Source organism: Cupressus sempervirens, chromosome 9, assembly GCF_028749045.1.
Source record: "Cupressus sempervirens isolate cs-2001-9-10 chromosome 9, ASM2874904v1, whole genome shotgun sequence".
In the NCBI taxonomy this organism is placed as follows: domain Eukaryota; kingdom Viridiplantae; phylum Streptophyta; class Pinopsida; order Cupressales; family Cupressaceae; genus Cupressus; species Cupressus sempervirens.
Window position 1 is genome coordinate 729,944,201 of NC_143126.1, and position 20,188 is coordinate 729,964,388.

The 20,188-nt window shown below is 36.7% G+C and overlaps 2 protein-coding genes across 5 annotated transcripts in view; both read right to left on the reverse strand.

The window, feature by feature from the left end:
* The window catches only part of LOC149540786 (magnesium transporter, putative (DUF803)), a 122,037-nt gene that overhangs the window by 16,652 nt on the left and 85,197 nt on the right, over positions 1–20,188 (reverse strand). The gene's annotated exons all lie outside the window — the stretch shown is intronic.
* On the reverse strand, positions 2,064–4,934 carry LOC149540787 (uncharacterized). The gene is made up of 5 exons (XM_089801864.1): positions 3,681–4,934; positions 3,256–3,552; positions 3,020–3,144; positions 2,649–2,925; positions 2,064–2,541 (listed from the first exon to the last, which is right to left on the reverse strand). Exons 1-5 carry the CDS (start codon positions 4,818–4,820, stop codon positions 2,155–2,157), a joined length of 2,226 nt encoding a protein of 741 aa, XP_089657990.1. The 5' UTR covers positions 4,821–4,934; the 3' UTR covers positions 2,064–2,154.

The following is a 20,188-nucleotide window of genomic DNA, read 5'->3' on the forward strand; positions in this document are numbered from 1 at the left end:
CAGTCTCGTCCATTATTTAATGACTGTGTATTGATGCCAAAACAAATGGTGCTCAAGATCGATACTGGTTGTCCATGAAAGGTTGATTGTCTAACAACTTGGGAAAGTTCATGCCCATTCTTTATCTTTCCTGTCTGATTATAGTCACTGCTCTACTCGTAATACACAGTTCTTTGTCTGCGCTGATTTGGATTTTTGTATCTTTATACTGACCTGTAGCCTCCTACACTGAATATAAAATAAGGGAATATTGTTTTTTGCTTTATATGTCTACCGTACTTGATATAGTTTTCAGATTATAATCTGATCTGCCTGTCCTCTTTTTCCATGTTTCTTTCTTATATAGTTTACTTGATGTGGGGTTGTGCCTATTCAAAATAGGTTGCAACCTTTAGTTCTTTAAGTGATATATATTTATTATAATTATTTGATTTATATTTATAATATTTTTGTTTATATATTTTAATAATTATAAATTTATATCAATGACACTATAATCATCTAACATGATTATGTTAATCGATATATGTATTATATATTATTAACTTCTTATTATATTAATAATCTATAATAATAAATTATATTATTATTTATTATTATTTATCCTATCTTTATAAATATGGGGATATGACATAGGTCCGTAACTTTGATCATGTTAAGGCTCATAGTGGATAGGGACTTTGGGAGGAGTAACCAAAATAGGTAGGAACCATGAGGGAGCCTCTTGTAGACAATCTCCTAACCAAAAGTCTTCCACAAGGGAGCCAAATCAAAAGTCTTCCAAATTCATCCAAATTTCTTATAGGATCCTTCTAAGAATTTTGGGCGAATTTACCCAAGTGTGGCAGTGTTTTGAGTGAATTCAAATTGAATCCAACTTTACGGAAAACTAAATGTTGAATTCCAAGAACCATGAGGGAGCCTCTTGTAGACAATCTCCTAACCAAAAGTCTTCCACAAGGGAACCAAATCAAAAGTCTTCCAAATTCATCCAAATTTCTTATAGGATCCTTCTAAGAATTTTGGGTGAATTTACCCGAGTGTGGCAGTGTTTTGAGCGAATTCAAATCGAATCCAACTTTACGGAAAACTAAATGTTGAATTCCACCTTCCTGGAGCAAATTGGTAACTTAGGTCGTGATTGATCTTAGGTGTTTAAGAATATTACTGGCAATACAATATGTGATGTGGCTACAGTAATTCTGATAGGTTTTTACCTTTGATCATGTTAAGGCTCATAGTGGATAGGGATTTTGGGAGGAGCAACCAAAACAAGTAGGAACCATGAGGAAGCCTCTTGTAGACAATCTCCTAACCCAAGAGCAGTAATTCTACCATCCATTGTGAGAATTAGGCAAACAGGGAACACAACCTTATTCGGAGTTAAGTAATAGCATTAGGTATTGTCTTTGTCCTTTGATTCTTGCATTAAACCGTGATAGTATTAGGATTGGACATTTAATTAAATATTAAGGGAAAGGATATATATTTAGCATAAGTTAAACTATCTATTTATTATTCCTTCTAAACTCAATCTAAACTTTGGCCCAAATTGTGCCTTTAGATCATTGCAAAGATGGTCTAAAAATGGGTCATTACAATTGTACCCTATGAACATAAGTTTTTGACTCTAGGAATCCTCTTTAAATCATTTGGCATCTGGAATTTGTATATATGCTAAAAAATGGAAGAATTTCATATGACTATGTTAGAGTAAAAGGTATTTCACTTAATTGTTTTAATTAAGTCACCTTTTATTCCTTTCTTAAGATTAACCTTAGTTGCCGATTCGTGACACGGATCCGATTCGGGCACGTGAATCGGATCCGTGGATTCGGGATTTTTTTTTTTTCCCAATTATGATTCGTGGAGGATTCGTGCATGTATATATATATATATATATATTATATATACTAAAAAAAAGAGAAATATACATAATTCTAAAACTAAATCATTTCATAGTATGAATCTAGTATACTTGATCAATGACATTGATAATTAATCTATTTTCACGATTATAAAGAAAATCAACACATTCACATTGAATTACTGAAAGTGAAAGCTTGTAACATTCAAAATATAGATCATTAAACTTAAAGTTTATAACATGATTTACTCATAAAAGAGTCAAGAGTCAACACTAAAGTTTTTTATTTAATCATCAAATGGATTTTCAAGAAAATCCGCATCAGAGGGGTACTGGTGAGCTGCAAGTGCTGCATCTGTATTAGTAGAGGAACCCAAACCACTAGTAGTAGAGGGGATTGTTAACTCATAATCCTCCTCCTCATCATCCACATCAATCAAAGTGGATCTAGCAAGATCTCGGATGGTCATATCTAAATCAGGAGTCTCGGGTGCTACATCCCAAAGCTTTTCGGGCCCCTTCTTGTACTTAGGATCCTTCCGTGACAACAAGCGCAAATTGTTGTGAATGAACACAAGGTCTTCTGATTTTTTTGGAGCCAACCGGTTGCGTTTGATTGAGTGGATAAAGGAGTAAGTACTCCAATTCCGCTCAGCGGCAGAAGAGCTGGCAACCTAAAGAGAAATTAAAAATTATCAATACAACAATCAAGATAAATAAATTAAATAATAAATTCAAGGAATTGAGAATGTTAACCTTAAGCTTAATTTTACAAACTTACTTGGGATAGGACCTTTATGGCAAGAGGTTGGAGGTACGTGAAGGCTTGCCCATGAAGGTACCACCATTTGATGGCACCCATCCTGCTTTGGTCTGCTATGGCAATAGGGTCGAAATCCTCACCTGAGTTGAAAGCAGCAAATTCACTCCTCACAATTGCCCCAATCTCTGGATCTTGGAATATCTTAGCTAGTGCCCTCTTATACCCATCTGCAACCTCTGCATCTCTAAATGGTGGCACTCTACTTGGAAGGCGAAGTACATCTGCACTATAGTACCTGGGGATAACAAAAGACAATTGAACACTATCAAATATCAATAGCACAAACATTGGATAAAATAAGCACAAACATTTGATAAGAACTACAGTACCTCGGGGATAGAGCATATGCAAGGAGGTGCAAAGGTGTGGTCATCTTGTTCCATCGATGATGAACAATTTTTTCCACCTTCTTGTAAAGGGTGTCCTCAGGATCATTCTCCCTCCTCTGTATGACCTAAGATATGAAATATGAATAATAATTATAATTAGTGAATATGTTAATTTAAACTTTAGAATCTAGATATCTCTCAAATAAAAAATTGTTGTAAAAGAGCGTAAAACTTACCATTTTAATTTTTTCCAGCATACTATCCATGGAATCATAAATATCCCCAAGGCATGGCTCATCACTATCTGCGAAGCGAAGCATTGCCATTATTGGATCGGTGATTTCCAACACATAACTCACAAGACCCCACCAATCCTCATCTAGTATCATTCTTCTCACATTTAAAGCCCTTGCTGTATTGGAATTCTTCCAAATGCCCCATTGGGGGCTAATGACCATATGCTTCAATGCTTCTTTTACCTTCACAAGTCGTCTCAAGACGATTGTGTGAGAGGCAAAGCGGGTTTCAGCAACCTAAGAACATGTTAAACTCAAGTTAGTAAAACATTTAAAAATTAAAACATGTTAATGTAAACAACAACAAAAATTAATAATTGTGGAATCCAATAATATTCAATTATATATTAAATATAAAAATTTACCTTCAATAACTCCAAGTCCGAGAAACTCCTAAAAATTGCTTGTGACATGTGGTGATTTGTCACAAACATTTGAATCTCTTCAGCTTCCTCATATATCATTTTCACCCAATCTATTTCGGTGCCAATTGCTTTCATCACTAAATTGAGAGAGTGGACGGTGCATGGTGTCCAAAAGATATGATCATATCTAGACTCTACAATTATCCCTGCAGCCCTGCAAACTTTTGCATTGTCCGTGACCACTTGAACAACATTATCAGGACCCACTGACTCTATGGCATCAATGAGAATGCGTGAAATAAATTCTGCATCTTTCACTTGCCCTTCACAATCAACTGCCTTCAAGAACATTGCCCCCTTAGGGCATACAGCAATAACATTGATCAATGGACGGTTTCTACAATCTTTCCAACCATCCGAAATAATAGACACACCCGATTGAACCCAAAAATCTCTTATTGGTTGAAGTTGAGCCTCTACATTTTTCCTCTCATCATGTAATATGGTAGTGCGCAACTTCTCATAACCAGGCGGTTTGTAACCATGGGGTGCATCATTTATTGCTTCCACCATCTCCCTAAAATAAGGTGATCTAGCAAAATTAAATGAAACACCATTTGCAATTAAACAACGTCCAATTTTGTGATCAGCAATGTCTCTCTTTTCAATTTGGAATGCCCTATCTAGTGGGCCTCTCTTGCGGGTGAGTGGAGATGGGTCTTCATCTTCATCATTTGTAGTTGGCATAGGCAAAAAAGGATGTGTTCTTGTGTTTGTTTGATCAAATGATGGTGTTGGTATATTTGTTTTTTGGGAAGCACCACGTTTTGCTTTTGCAACTGCTCTATCAGCATCATCTTGCTCTTTTGCTAATGCTGCTATTTGTGCAGCTGGTAATCCCTTCTTATCACTACCTTGACACATGTGAATTCCTTCACCCGCAGGGCCCAAAAAATGTAGTTTCACTCGGGAATAGGAGCTTCTATGTTGTATGTTGCAAAAATTACATTTCCATATGTATGCCCCACCCCCAGGACATTGTGCAACTCTTGTTGTGTGTCTCCATAAAGGAGACCCCTTATCAATTTTGAAGCTTGGTGATGCAGCCCCACCCCCACCCACTGAGCCTTGACTACTCATTGTTCTATTCTTGCAATCTAGAAAAAGTGAAAGAAAACCATACTTCACACTTGCACAAAAACTTGAAAATTTGGAAAACTAAAAATAAATCAATAATCTATGAAAGAATTCAAGAATATGGTTGAAATGCATACCTTAAACACTTCTTGCAAGGTATTTGAAGCTCCACAACCGATCTCCTTCGAATCCAAGCACTTCACTTCAAACTAGCAAGTATGAGAGAGCAAAATGAGAGAGCAAAATAGAGAGCAAAATAGAGAGCAAATGAACTTGCATTGTGATTTAGAGGGTCGTTTTTAGGGTTTACGGCCTTTAGGGCAAAAAAAAACATTAAAAAATGATAATGGGCCCACATTTTTGCATTCTCCTCCTTCATTGCCGCGGATTCACGCGGATCCGCGCGTGGATCCTCGAGGATCCAGGCAGGATTCGTAATCCTGCCTGTGGATCCGTAAGGATCCGCGGGCCGCGGATCCTTATGGATCCACAGGCAGGATTACGAATCCTGCCCGGATCCTCACGGATCCATACGTGGATCCGGATCCGGCCTTTTCCAGGCGAATCCGGTAACTAAGAGATTAACTTATGCATTTTAGGCATTTAATAATTATTATAATTTATAAATGCACCCCTTTAGGATTTTTTCGATCTCCTTTTATAAGGACTTATCTCATTGTATTTTATTCATTCATATCCCCTTTCTAAATAATATACCCTCACATATTTTCAAATTTGTTCTTTTTGTCTCCATTCTTCTCTTGCGACAAGCAAACAAAGAAGAGGAAACCCCTAAATGTGAGGTGAAACTGGAAGGCCTATTTGATGCTCAAAGGAGAATGCATGAGAATCCTGAAATGGAATCTCTAATGAGGTGGGATAACAAGTTTGTTGAATTTGTCATTTGAGAGGAGACCGATGTCCTCTCTTATGGGAGTCGGTTGTACTTATGGTTTTGAGAGAGACTCTTGAGATGTTACATTTGTATTTTCTTTTTCCATCTTTTTTCAGAGAAGAGCTTTTCCCACGTAGTTATCTTTTTCTCTATTTTACAGAGATTCTGTTATTATTGGGTACCTAACATTGCTTTGTTGTCAGGACCCAAGTTTTCTTTCTAGCATGGTAGTTGCATTTATTAATTTCATGCACTTTGTTTATGCTACTCCCTTTGTTCATCTTCCCATTAGAGTAAAAGGTGTTTCACTTAATTGTTTTGATTAAGTCACCTTTTATTCCTTTCTTACGATTAACTTAGACATTTTAGGCATTTAATAATTCAACCTTCTTTTATAAGGATTGATCTAATTGTATTTTATCCATTCATATTCCCTCTTTGAATAATATAATCTCACATATTTCAGAGCCATTTTGGTTTTTGTTTCCATTCTTCTCTCGTGAGATTATATTATTCACTTAGAATACGAGAGAAGAATGTTTCAGAGTCTTTTTGATTTTGGTTTCTTACATGCAGATGTTCTTTGGGTTCTATTAAGTTGGTTTTCACAACTTCTACAGACTAATCCTAGGCTTGCAACCAATCCAAGCTTCCTTAGGAGTCTTCCCCTTCACAACCTGTGTGGGAGACCAATTATGGATATAGACTGCAATAAATGTTGCTTCTACCCAAAATTTCTTAGGAACACTCATGTGTTCCATCTAGACATTTCAATCATGTGGTTTTGACATTCAAAAATACCATTCTATTGTGGAGTGTAAGGTGTGGTTAATTGGCATTTGACATCATGTGTATCACAAAAGCTGCAGAAAGCATCAAATCAAAACTTCCCCCCTCCATTATCTGACCTAAGGATGACTATAGGACAGCATAACTCTTTTTCTACAAAGACCTTAAATTTCTAATAGTAAAGAAATCTGATTTTTGTTGAGGAAAGTACACCCACATAGTACAATTAAAATCATCAACAAAAAGAAGAAACACCTAGCACAAATAACAAAAGATTTATTCATTAGACCACATATATTAGCATGGACCAACTACAATACCTCTAAGGCTTGTCATGAGTCACCATCCTTGAATGGCATCATGTGTTTCTTTCTAGTTTGACAAGCTCCACAAATGCAATGATTGTGAGTCTAAATTTCCAATAAGCCAAGCACAAGATCCTCCCAAACAAGATGAGAAAAGATAATGAATGTTCAGGTGACCATACCGTTCATGCCATAAGGTGCTAATGGAAGATGCTTTTGTTGCAAAAGCATGCTCAAGAGAATCACCCAAATCCACAAGTCTATAAAGCTATAGTAGTGTGAATTGCACAATCAACAATCAAACACTTGTGTGAACTAATACCACATCAAGTTGAGGAGCATGCCACATAATCTAACTCACTGTGAGAAGATTCAATTCCATACCATTGAAGAATATGAGATTCCTCCCACCAAACTGTATTTGCATGTTGCCTTTGCCGACAACTGTATACTCTTTTCCTCCACCAAAAAAGACTGAATCAATGAAAGGTGAGAGATTTTTGAACCAATTATGTTGATGAGTGAAATGTCAAGAGGCACCAAAGTCTATGTACTAAGCAAAAGGCTTCACACAATTTGCAAAGTGCTTTTCCATGAAAGCATTAAATGCAAAATCATTTTTCTCAAAGTGTTTTTCCATGAAAGCATTAAATGCAAATTCATTTTGCTCAAAGTGCTCTACGACATTGCTTGTAGGCTAAGACCCTCCATGCATTCACTGTTCAGGAGCAAGCCAATTTAAAAAATCCTTGATCTAGTGATAAAATTGGTGGCAGTACCTGCACTGAACTTTCTTCTTCTTTGACCTATCCTGAGGCTGACTTTCTTCTTCTTCTACCAAGCTGATTCCTTGATCTTTGTGAAAGGATTTGGTTGCAAAAGCTTGTTCTAAGGAGTATGCAAATGAACTGCTACCAAACTAATGTTTCCAACAATCCTTTTGCAAAATTTTGGTGCACTAATCTGAAAACTTTAAGTCAACAATAGTTGTGACAATATTGAGTGTTCTTATGAATTGCTCCTAGGATTTAGGTAGACTTTTCAAAGTTATGACTACCATATTCTCTTCCTCCATTTTCAACCATATCTTTGTCAGATGCTCATGTAAGGACATATGCTCATCCATCATAATAGAAAATAGTTGGTTCTTTGGAATAAAACAACTCTTATCTAATTGCTTGTCCTTCAAAATAGTCCAAGTCTTTGCATCTATCTTGTTGGATGCCAAAAGTCAATTGATCATCAGTAACTAAAAGCTTGATAAGCATGACCATTTCTCGGTTGCACTCGTCAAACTTATCCTAATCTTGTCCAACTCTAGTAGGATGAGACTATTTACCCAAAATGAGCTCATCAAGATGACAATACTTAGATAGTCATCATTTGTTGCTTCCCTGGGATGTAATTTTGTTGTCAAATTATCAATTGTCTTCCAAAATTATGTCGGTTAATGATGTCACAAACATGTATTTAGAGCACAGATGTAATAACCCCAACCGGTTATAACTTCATCAAACACCAAATTCTTTTATAATTCAATTGTTTGACATTTCGTCAAACATTTTGCAAGCAAGCTTTGATACCACTGTAATGAGCCGTGTTGGCTATCAAACAATAGGTAACACATGCCTTGAAACCCTTTGAAGTGAAGTCTAGTAGCAGCAAAAGAATTCTCCAACAAACAAATGCAATTGCAGATATGTAAAACGTTGCTCCCAAAGTGCAGATAGAAAATAATGCCTAGCAGCAAATATAAATGGGTGCTCAACCAACTCCAAATTAACCAGCACCCAACTGCTTCTCAACAACAGTAATAACAGTATAAGAATATGCCAAATTCCAAATTCCCAACACCACAGTATCTCCCAACCACAGCGTATACAGCAATGGAGATAAAGAATAATTCTCAGAAAACTAATTCACAATACCTCAGTTGTGAATTACACTAAACTTCTCAAGAACAAACTCTTATACTTCAGCAAGGGCACAAAAAAATCAAACTTCAAAAACGTCACAAAGACAACAAAGCAAAATAAGATAATCAAATAATTGGATGCTTTTCTCATCAAATGTCCTCACATTTATAAACTCCAAATGGCACCGGTTTCTCAAAAGAACTCCACTTAAGAAGCTTACTCTACACAACATTAGAATAGATTAAAGTGCCATTAATATAATTTATTAATTGCTTTTGGCTCCAAAAAATGACTTTTCCCACCATAACTTAAAATTCTAACAGGCAAGGCCATTGTTTATTGTTCCCACAATTTAAAACTTTTCATCCCAGTTCCAACGAGCTATGATACTGAGGTGACCAACAAACGACACCAACAAAAATAGCAACCTCAGCGTATTTAGATGAATAATAATAATAATTCACCCGTCTTGCGAAAGCAATTGAAGAAGTATCAGAATTGAAATCTAACAACACCAAAGTGATCCTGATGATGAAAGACGATGAATGAACCTGACGGGGTGACTTACTATAAATAGACGCTCCTCGAAGATTCTTGGAGCCCAAACTGGAAGCTCGAAATAAAAATCGAGAGCATCACCCAACTACTTTAGCTCAACTGAGCTCATCGGAACGAACAATTTGACTTACTATAAATAGTAAGTCCCTCAAATGGAGCCAAAGCACACCATAGGTTGTTGGAAAGCCTGTAACCACATAACTGAGACCCTCAAATCCTACTGCCAGCTCACGAGAGTCATGATGGTGAACTGACCTAGTGAACTGCAAGAACCTACTAAAAAAAGGGGACATTACACTGTAATAACCCTGTCTGGTTATAACTTAGTCAAACATTAATTTCCTTCACTAATCACGAATTTGGCATTTTGTTGAACACTTGGCTAACAAGTTTAATCTTCAGAGCATATGAATTCTAGATGGATAGATGCATACACTAGATATAATGGATGAATCTGAAACAATATTGATGTTTCTATAGTATTCAACTCTCAATAAACACAAGCAATTTGAGTATCTTTATTATGCAACAATAATCAACATTACAATTTAATGCTTCAGATTTATATTTACTTGGCCAAAACAAATACAAAGAACCTGATTTTGCAATGGCAGATTAATCTTGTCTCCATCAGCAATTTATCAATGTCCACAAGCTTGGAGAACAAACCGATCCACAAAAAAATTAACCATAGGCCTGAGGAATAAATGTATATCCTCCTTGCTCCAACATGAGTTCCTGTTACGCAACCGCAGCCCTTGGAAAGACAAATCGTAGGCTGGAGATATGAAATGCTGGCTCTCGAATGGGAATGGCAGGCAAAGATAATAAATCGCAGGTCTATAAACTTCAGCGCAGATTCTTGAAAACACACCTGCGACCACTATTTTGCTTAATTTCAAATCGCAGGACCAAAAAGAAAATGCTGCCCAGCCTCCCAAGAGAAGCATTGGCTTGATAAATGCCAATTGTGCCTGAAATAATTGCAATGCTGCCCTCCAAATGGTTAACCAACACTATACAATGCCCAGATCGTGACCTCAAATCAACTTATAGGTGGCAATAAATCCACAACCATTCACTTCACAAAACTCACAATTACCTCCAGCAAAATCGATCTCCTTAGACACAGTCAACACAGTAGGAGAATCATATAATTCAGATCAAACAATTCACAATACCTCAGCTGCGAATTGCCATGCACTTCTCAAAATCTTGAACTCAACCCTTTTACTTCAGCAAGGGCATCAAATATCAGAACCTAAAAAATGTCACAAAGACAACAAAAGAAAACAATATTCAATTGGATGCTTTACTCATCAAATAGGCTCATATTTATAATCTCCAAATGGCACAAAGTTTCCCAAATGAACTTCACTTAGGAAGCTTCCCACATATAAAATTAAAATATAATAAAGTGTCATTATAAACTAATTTATTAATTGCTTTTGGCTCCGAGAATGACCTTTTTCACCATAACTTAAAATTTTGACACGTAAGGCCACTGTTTCTTGTTCCCATGATTTAAAACTTTTCGTCCCGGTTCCAATGAACCATGATATTGAGCTGACCAACCAACAACACTATCAAAAATAGCAACCTCAGCATATTTATATGAATAATAATAATAATTCGCCTGTCTTATGAAAACAACTGAAGAGGCATCAGAATCAAAATCTGACAACACCAAAGTGATCCTAATGATGAAAGATGATGAATGAACCTGACGGGGTGACTTATAATAAATAGACACTCCCTCCAAGATTCTTGGATCTCAAACCGGAAGCCCAAAATAAAAACTAAGAGCATCCTCCAACTTCTCTTAACTCAACTGAGCTCATCGAAACCAACAGATTTACTTACTATAAATAGTAAGTCCCTCAAACAGAGCCAAAACACACCATAGGCTGCTGGAAAGCCTATAATAACACAACTGAGACCCTCAAATCCCACTGTCAGCTCATGAGGGTCGCGATGGTGAATTAACCTGGCCAACTGCAGGAACCTGCTAAAAAAGGGACATTACAGTCCTCCCTCCCTAAGATTGCTTCTCCCCAAGCAATCCCAGAGCAAAATGAACATCACCATCCTCCTAGATCCCAAAGGTAGAACTGTGTACTATCCCTGTTGTGTACAAGAAACTCTTGTAGCATTAGCACCCAAATAATTGATATGAATGATAGAATCATCTGGAAACTAACTATAGACGTTGATAGTGATGACAACCCATCAGTACTCAATCCAACTAAAATACCAACTCTACCCACATCTGAGTCCCCATCAAACTGATACTCACACTCAACTGCATTAAGAAGATGGTAACAACCATAGGTAACTGAAAACACTACCACCAACTCCAACCTCTGCCAAACTATCCCAACTGTGTAGATACTGCAAAGGATCTAACTTGCAGTTGTCAATCCCACATGCAAAAGATGGTGCTAACCCATCCCATAATGGATGGTATGAAACTAGAGCCAACCCACACCAATGTGAAATCAAGTCCTCTACTTGTGGGTGAAAAGAAAAGTGATGAGCACTCTTCACAGTGTAATGCCGATAAAAGCTCCCGATCTTTGTCAAGGGCTCATCATCATCAAACTAGGAATCAGAAGATGGCTCCAATCTCTGACTCCAAACTATTGGTCGGGAAGGATCCTGGGCAAGCCTCTCAGCAAACCCAACCTCGAAATCCCTATGGGGAAGCATAGTAAACAGAGTCTCTACAATCTTTCCCACCAACCTTTGAATAGCACGAGAGCCTCGGATGAAAGTACCCTCAAACACTTTGTATGAATCCTCCTGCACATCCAAACTCTCCAAAAGATACTCCATAAAAGACTGTGCAGTAGAAATTATATGTAGAAGAATCAACCTGCTCCCCCACAACCCACAACTGATCCCTCTGAAAATGCGGCACTGCCAACTGTCCAATGGTACCAACTGTATGAAATGAAGAAATAGATCCACTTCTAACAGAAGGAAGCAAATCACCATGAGAACTTGTATCCACTGATGCTCTCACCTCCTTTGTACCTACTACACCCATATGCTAGACGAATGTGTCGACCACATTATCACGTCCATCATCCCCAACCGTAGAAGCAAACTCACCACCAACCACAATATGTAACTGAATAGGGTCTGGGGCTGGTGTCGACAATACCCTCTTTAACTCCATGGTAACCTCATCCAACTATGGCAGTGACTCCTGAAGAGCCAACTAACTATATTCCACAATCACCTCAAGCTCCTGGGTGAGCTCAAATACCTCCTCTTTCCCTAACAATGTCTCATAACAGGTGCTACCCCACTCGAGAAGATAATTCCTGTCAAACACTAACTGAGAGTAACTATGTTTCAAGATCCTGACAGCCTCTTGAAGCACATGACCCTCTGCTAAGGAAAAAGTACTATCACCGTGCTCATCTGACACAAGAGCACCCCAACCAAATGTGGCTAGCATCTAACGGATAGCACATAATGCTGAAGAGCTGAAGAAAAGTCACTATCACTCACCTTTAGCTGACAAGTCACATGATGCCTTTGTAACCCCTAACTCCAATGCAAGCTCTGTCTCACTAACTGCACTGTGATAGAAAACTAACTCAGAACTCTCCACCAAAAGATCACTCATACATGTGCTATTGTCCTTGCACAATTTTGCATCCGAGATACAACTACCATGTACCTCAACCGGCTCTGTATCCGAAGAAATGGAAGCCCTCGTAGTACCAATCTCCTCGCATGTCTCAGCTTCCACCTCAATAGTAAGATCCTGTAAACATCGATCCTAGGACCCATCAAAAAACTCCTCGGAGTCATCACCCAATATCTAACAGGGGTGTCATATCAAGTGCATCTCATAGCATCATCGAATGGATCATCAAATGTGTCCATACTACTTGCATCCCCACCACCTGAAAAAGCCTCAATTGTCGTGACCTGACTCTGCACACATGACTCTATGTCAAGCTGTGAATCAATAACACTAGAGCATGAACCTACATCTACCAACTCTTTTGTAACACCCACATCACCAACATTACAGCTAGGTGACTCTATACATGCATCAATCCCACCTGAGGAAGCAACCGCCTCCTACACTGGAGCAACACTATCACAACTCACATATAAATCTCCAATAATAATCCCCTCCTCGAGAGAGTGTGAAGTATCAATAGTAACAATTGTATCAAATGTCTCTATACTAACTATAGCAACAGCTCTAGGAGCCTCAACCTGCTAAAACTCAGTGTCGCTATCCTCTACTACTGACACAACCACATGTCCATGTGAAATAAGTCCATCATTGACACTGTGGATAGGACTAGCAGGTGTCGTACTACATATAGGTCCATCTGCATCATGGACACCTGTCGGGGAAAACTCAAGCCTTCTTCTCGCCAACCTTCTAAAGGTGGAAACCATGTATCTCACAGCTCTCTCAACCATCTCAGGATTCAACAAGCTCTCTGCCAACCTCAGCTAATGAAGCTTAAGTTTCTCCGTACTCTCCCTCAAGGCATTTAATTTCCTGCTATCTTCCTCACTACTCCGCCAACTCCTAGAACTACTAGGCCTCTAGTATCTATCCATAGTTGGAAATGCTAGAGTGCTGGTCACTCCGCAAACAACAACAGATTAGAAAATGAAATAACTTTCCTACCTCACAAGATGGCAAGAAACCGCTCTGATACCACTGTAATAACCCTGTCTGGTTATAACTTAGTCAAACATTAATTTCCTTCACTAATCACAAATTTGGCATTTTGTTGAACACTTGGCTAACAACTTTAATCTTCAAAGCATATGAATTCTAGATGGATAGATGCATACGCTAGATATAATGGATGAATCTGAAGACTAAACTTGTCAAATTATCAATTGCCTTCCAACATTATGTTGGTTAATGATGTCATTAACATGTACTTGGAGCACAAAAAATGAGAAATTCAAAAAGAGGCAAAAAAGTAGAGTTCACAACCCAAGGCATAGATTCCGATGCACAAAGGAAGATTTAGGTAAGACTTCAAGAAAGATTAAGTACCACTAGCTTGATTCTCGAGGTATAAAATTTTGACAAACCAAAATAAATTAATGAAAAGCAAAAAATATATGTAGGTAGAATTTCAAGCCGAACAAAAGTCAAAGGGTTTCTGACAACCCTAATCAGTTGGAAATGGAAGCCTAAGAAAAATGCAGAAAACAACACTAGATAGCATCAAAAATCTTCCAAATGCAGGTTTCTAGCCATGAAATCACTAAAGAAATTTGTCTGTGACACATTTGACCAAGGCAATGGTTGTACAAGCTGAAAAACACTGAGCAAAAGAAAAGAAAAACATTGAAATCAAACACAAAAAAGAAGAAATCTCATCTGTAGAAAAATTGACCAAGAAGATGGTTGTAAGGGAAAAAGAAATATAGAAAATTGTGTTTTCAAAACGTGGAGTTTACAAGAGACGCGTTTGCAAAAATGCATTGTAGATAAGAGAATAACTCGAGCACTAGTCTTGCGAATAGTAACCAGAGAAAGAGAATGGCTATCAAATGAAAAAATGACTTTCAAACAAAAAAAATTGTGTTGTAAAAACAAAAGCTGTTAAAAAATGGCAGTCATGGGCAAAACTCAAGCTTTGTAGTTTGCACTGTCAAAAGTCAAAAATAACAGAGGCAGATGAAGCTGCATCACCTAGCTCACAAAGGGCAAACAAAATGATATTAGCCTGCCTAGAAAACACTAAAAAAGAAAAAAATTCTAGAAAAAAAATCATTTTCCAATAAAACAAGAAAATTTTCATTAAATGTTTCAAGAAAACGAACTTTTTGTTTTTCTTGCTCTAATACTGTATTGCACAAGTACACGGTAAAATATTGAATGATATAATGAATGAACAAGTGTTCATTTATAGTTGCACAAAGACAATGTTTGTTCATTTATAGTTGCACAAAGACAATGTTTCTATTATGAAACAATCATAGAATTAGAAAGTGTCTAATATTTACAATATTTAGCATTAAATAATAAAAATACAAAAATATCATTTTAGTATCAATCACCATTAATATAATTTAATTTCACATAATGTCCCCATTTTTGCGAGTCTCTACAGTTGATTGAGTCACTTCATCATAACGACCCTCGTGAGCTAACAATGAAATTGGGTCTCAATTGTGGTCTTATTATTTTTAGCAAGTCTAATTCGGGCAGTTGCCATATTTGGTAGTGCATTTCGTGGTGCTGGCAGTTGGTAATCACCCACATTGGATGGGGGTATTTATTGCACGGGTTAATATTTATTAATTAATTATTAAGGTTTCATTATTACAATGGCACTTTATTATTATATGTTATGAAATGATGTTGTGTTGGTGAAGCTTCTTAAGTGGAAGTTGTGTTTTGGAAACTAAGTGCCATTTGAGGGTTATATATATGAGCTCGTTATAAAGGAAAAAGCATACAATTGTCTATTTGCTTTTGTTTCTTGGTTGTGAGGATCTTCTGGTTCGAGAATTCAATTCCCTTTCTGAGGTATAAGGGTTTGAAACTGAGAAGTGCATTGTAATTCACAGATGAGGTATTGTGAATTAATTTTGAGAGTTTTATTGTGGGTTCTCCTACTATGCTTACTGTACCTATGAAGTCAATTACTTGGTAACAAATCTGGAGATGGTTGAGGAGTTTATTTTCTATTGCTGAAGGTTCAATATGATTGTAAGGGGCTGTGATTGCATTACCAAGCCCTGCGTTCCTGATGAGAATTTGATTTTTTGTTGCTGGAGTGTTGTCGTCACTTCACAAGGCAACGGTTTGACCTGTTATGAGCTGTAAACGTCCTAGGCAGGCCTGTATTTATCCCGGGAAGGCCCTGTGTTTAAGTTTGAGGCCAGCAATTTGATTTTGAAGGCCTGCGATCAGACATAGAGAGGCTGTGTAAGAAGTTTCAGGCCCTGCAGTAATTGTTTAGAGGCCCACACTGCCTTTAATTGGAAAATGCCAATTCCCAAGAGGCTCCGTTCAATTTTATAGGCAGCTTATAAATGTTCTGCTAGAGCGGTGGAGAATCACGCGAGACTTGGAGCTGAAGTTGAGGCAGTACTGACCACATTCACACCTTAGACTACATATCTATCAGGTTCTATGTTAATTGTTATAAATTAATAAACTGTAATCTGCAGACTATTACTGTGCAAAGACAACGAATGGTAGAGGAAATTGTTCCTTGTTAATGACTAAATTGATATCATAATTTAGCTAGCAGATTTTTTGCAATAAGTTGGAACTAAATTTAAATGATTTCTACCTGGAAATACATAGTTTGTTGATCAGTTCAGTCTAGAGCAATTTTTTTATATATAATCAGTAGCGCTAGCTGGTACCGGAAAATGCTTGCTAAGTGTTTGATGAAATATCAAACCATTAAATTGTGAAAGAAATTGACAGCTGTTTAAGCAATAATCGGTTGAGGGTTATTACATTTCAACCCTCTATTTCATTCTCAAGGAGTTGACAATTACAATCTTCCATAAGAACATTTTGTTATAGAACCTTAATATGACACATTATAGACCACATCATATTTGAATTTCATCAATATAGATCATCTCATATAATCTTGCCTTTAGGGTTTCAACATTGTATAAATCATGGTTAGGGGGAGACCCATCTCCCCCCTAAAGACAAGTCTTGGAGACAGAGATGCATCTCAGAGACTTTTTGTGTCTCCAAAGACCTCAAAAAAGGTCGGAGACTTCATGAAAGAAATTGACGATTGTTTAAGCAACAACCAGTTGAGGGTTATTACATCTCAACCCTCTATTTCATTCTCAAGGAGTTGACAATTACAATCTTCCATAAGAACATTTTGTTATAGAACCTTAATATGACACATTATAGGCCACATCATATTTGAATTTCATCAATATAGATCATCTCATATAATCTTGCCTTTAGGGTTTCAACATTGTATAAATCATGGTTACGGGGAGACCCGTCTCCCCCCTAAAGACATGTCTTGGAGACAGAGACGCGTCTCAGAGACTTTTTGTGTCTCCAAAGACCTCAAAAAAGGTTGGAGACTTCATGACTAAGTTCGCTGAAGTCTCCCAGTTTCCTAATCCAAAAAGTTAAGTGTCCTTGAAGTCTCTAGATAAAAAAATTAATGTAAAATATAATATTAAATTATTTCATGTATTTTAGCCCTCATTTCAATGTTTTTTAATGCACAAATTTAGACCAATGACAATTTAAATGATTAAATCATTTAAAATATTTTAATATTTTATTTAATAATTTAATAACATACTAGTAGTAGTTAGATTTCAGGTTTTTGTTTACTGTACTAAATTTGTTCATTTTTGTTTGCATATCAACAATTTAGCATCAAACTATGATTTTTTTAACTTAAAACTTGAATATGTAATGATAGTCTCAGTGATTATCAATCTGATATGATGATGATCATATGCAATATTCGGAAAGCAAGTATGACTAAGAGATACAGTAATGTGATTATGTGAGTTTTGAAATATTTGACTCTATATTAATGTCACATTACTATTATTATTTACTTTAGTCTTTTAGTTTTACAGTATTACTATTTTGTATTTAATATTAGACTCTTTAAACTATTAAAAAAATTGTCTTCTCCAAGTACCCCCGTCTCCTATTTTTGAAACAGTCGTACAAGTACCAGTACTAGTAATGGAGACCTCCAAGTCTCCCCATCTCCCAGTGACCTTGGTATAAATGTTTCACAATCGAAATTCTCATGCTCAACACTACAATCGCCTTAGAACAATTTACTTAGGTTTGCACGGTGACAAAAATGGTATATCTCCTCTTGTGGCTCTACATGTCCCATATGCCCCTAAGATAGCTCTATGTCATTGTTCCGAGTGATTAGTGCACATGGCTTCTAAATTATCAAAACAACACATTATTTGTGACTTTTTCTTATTTAATAGTTCTTGGATGGTAATGACTTGGAAGCCCATGCAAACTTTTGAATTACTCAATATAATCTAATGGCCAAGGTTGTTGGAGTGAGCGAGTCGATTATCTATCTAGTTTCTATTTTGGATCTTTGTCAAACCTTGTTTGTTAATTTACTTAGCACATTTGTACTTTCCTATTTTAGACGAGTTGTGTGCATTAGTGATTCCATATTTTATCATCCCACATTAGTTAACTATTCTTTTCTTGGTGGTATCTTTTAGATATATCTAGCTCTTATTCTCATATGAGAAACCTCAACTCTATTGAATGCACATTGCATCCTTTGTACAGATTATTTTTATTCTATCATGTTAATCTTCTTGTCTTCCAATAATTAGCTCCAAGGCAGCCTGGGATGGACGCCCCCATAGATAACTCTAATATGGTATTAAAGAAGGAGATTGTGTAGAGTGAATCCATCTTTGGAAGATCCAGGATTGCAATACTTTTTGTTTTTATGAAACTAACTATGAGCTCCTTGTACATCCTAGGGGACCTGGAGAATCATTAAAGTTGAGAGTAGATTCTAGGGAGATTCCTATATGGGGCTTTGTTTTCCAAGTTGTTCTAGTGATTGACAGAGAAAACTGGAGCTCTTCATTGGATCTCGAGCATCTAAAAATCTGATTTTTCTGTTTGTTACACCCAAATTGGATTTTGGAGACTAAATCTGCACAAAAATTAATTGTGGAAGGTGGTTATGATAATCTACTTGTATCCACTTTATGGAGCATTTTGAGTGAAATCTGACTCTTCTATTGCATCCGGAAGTCTTCAAAAACTATAAATCAACATAAAATTTGCCTATTTTGGAGTACTGGGAAAACACAGTTTTTACCATGAAGCCATGGCTTCTCTCAATAGCATTGGACAACACATTAAAAATTTAAAATTAAAATTTCACACATTTTTCATTGTAATGTTTTTAAAAATAATAATAAAAAAGCTATTTTGTATAGCACTTGCCATGTGTTGTTGCAAAAAGAAATATATCAAAAAAGCTGGGAAGCAGGAACCCACTACCCACTTGCATCCTTACTATGGCAAGGAATACGGTGGGTGGGAAGCCCACACTCCCTGCCACCATTCCATTTAAATTGCTTTATGTGCTGTAGGTGGCAAGATAACCAACCACAACACGAGGCTGCAAGCTCCTTAAAACCCATGAAATCATCTATAAAGAATTCTACATGGTCCTGACTTAACTCATACAGCATCCACCCAAGTTCCAGGCCCACTGTGCTTTTATCAGACTTCTGCTATCTTAATGGCCATTTGGCATTGATTTTCTATATTTACGAGACACATGAAAGCTGGTGGTGGCAAATCCAAATTCGCCAAATGATTATTTTATCTAGTTACGGCTGAAGTTATCAATTTTGTTATAAATGGTACTTATTTTGCTAAATTTAGCTATGACACGAGTCACTGAATTCTCAGTTTTTTGAGCACTCTGCAATGTTGCGAGCAGTTTAGTTGGATACTTATTATGGCCTGTATTGTGAAGTCAATTGTTCAACCATGTGGACAAAACCTATTAATTCACAAGTGACTTTTCTATCATTACCACTCCACAGAGAATGATTTGTTGTTTTAATTGCACATAGCATCATCCTCAATAACTATTTCAGCCTTTGGAGATGCATCATTCATAGTTACATCCAATTCACATTTCAATAAATTCCCCCCCTTAGCATTCATACAAGTGTTCCTACCTTTGTTATGCATCCAGCAACATAAAGAAAAACTGGTAATCACAGTGTTTTTTGTTCTCTAATCTGCATCTCAAACTGTCAAATATAATATTTGTGCAAAAAATTGGGACTCATTCTCATTATTTCCTCTTGAAGAACCAATTTATGATGAGAAACTATTAATCTTGACAATACATTCCAATTATATTTATT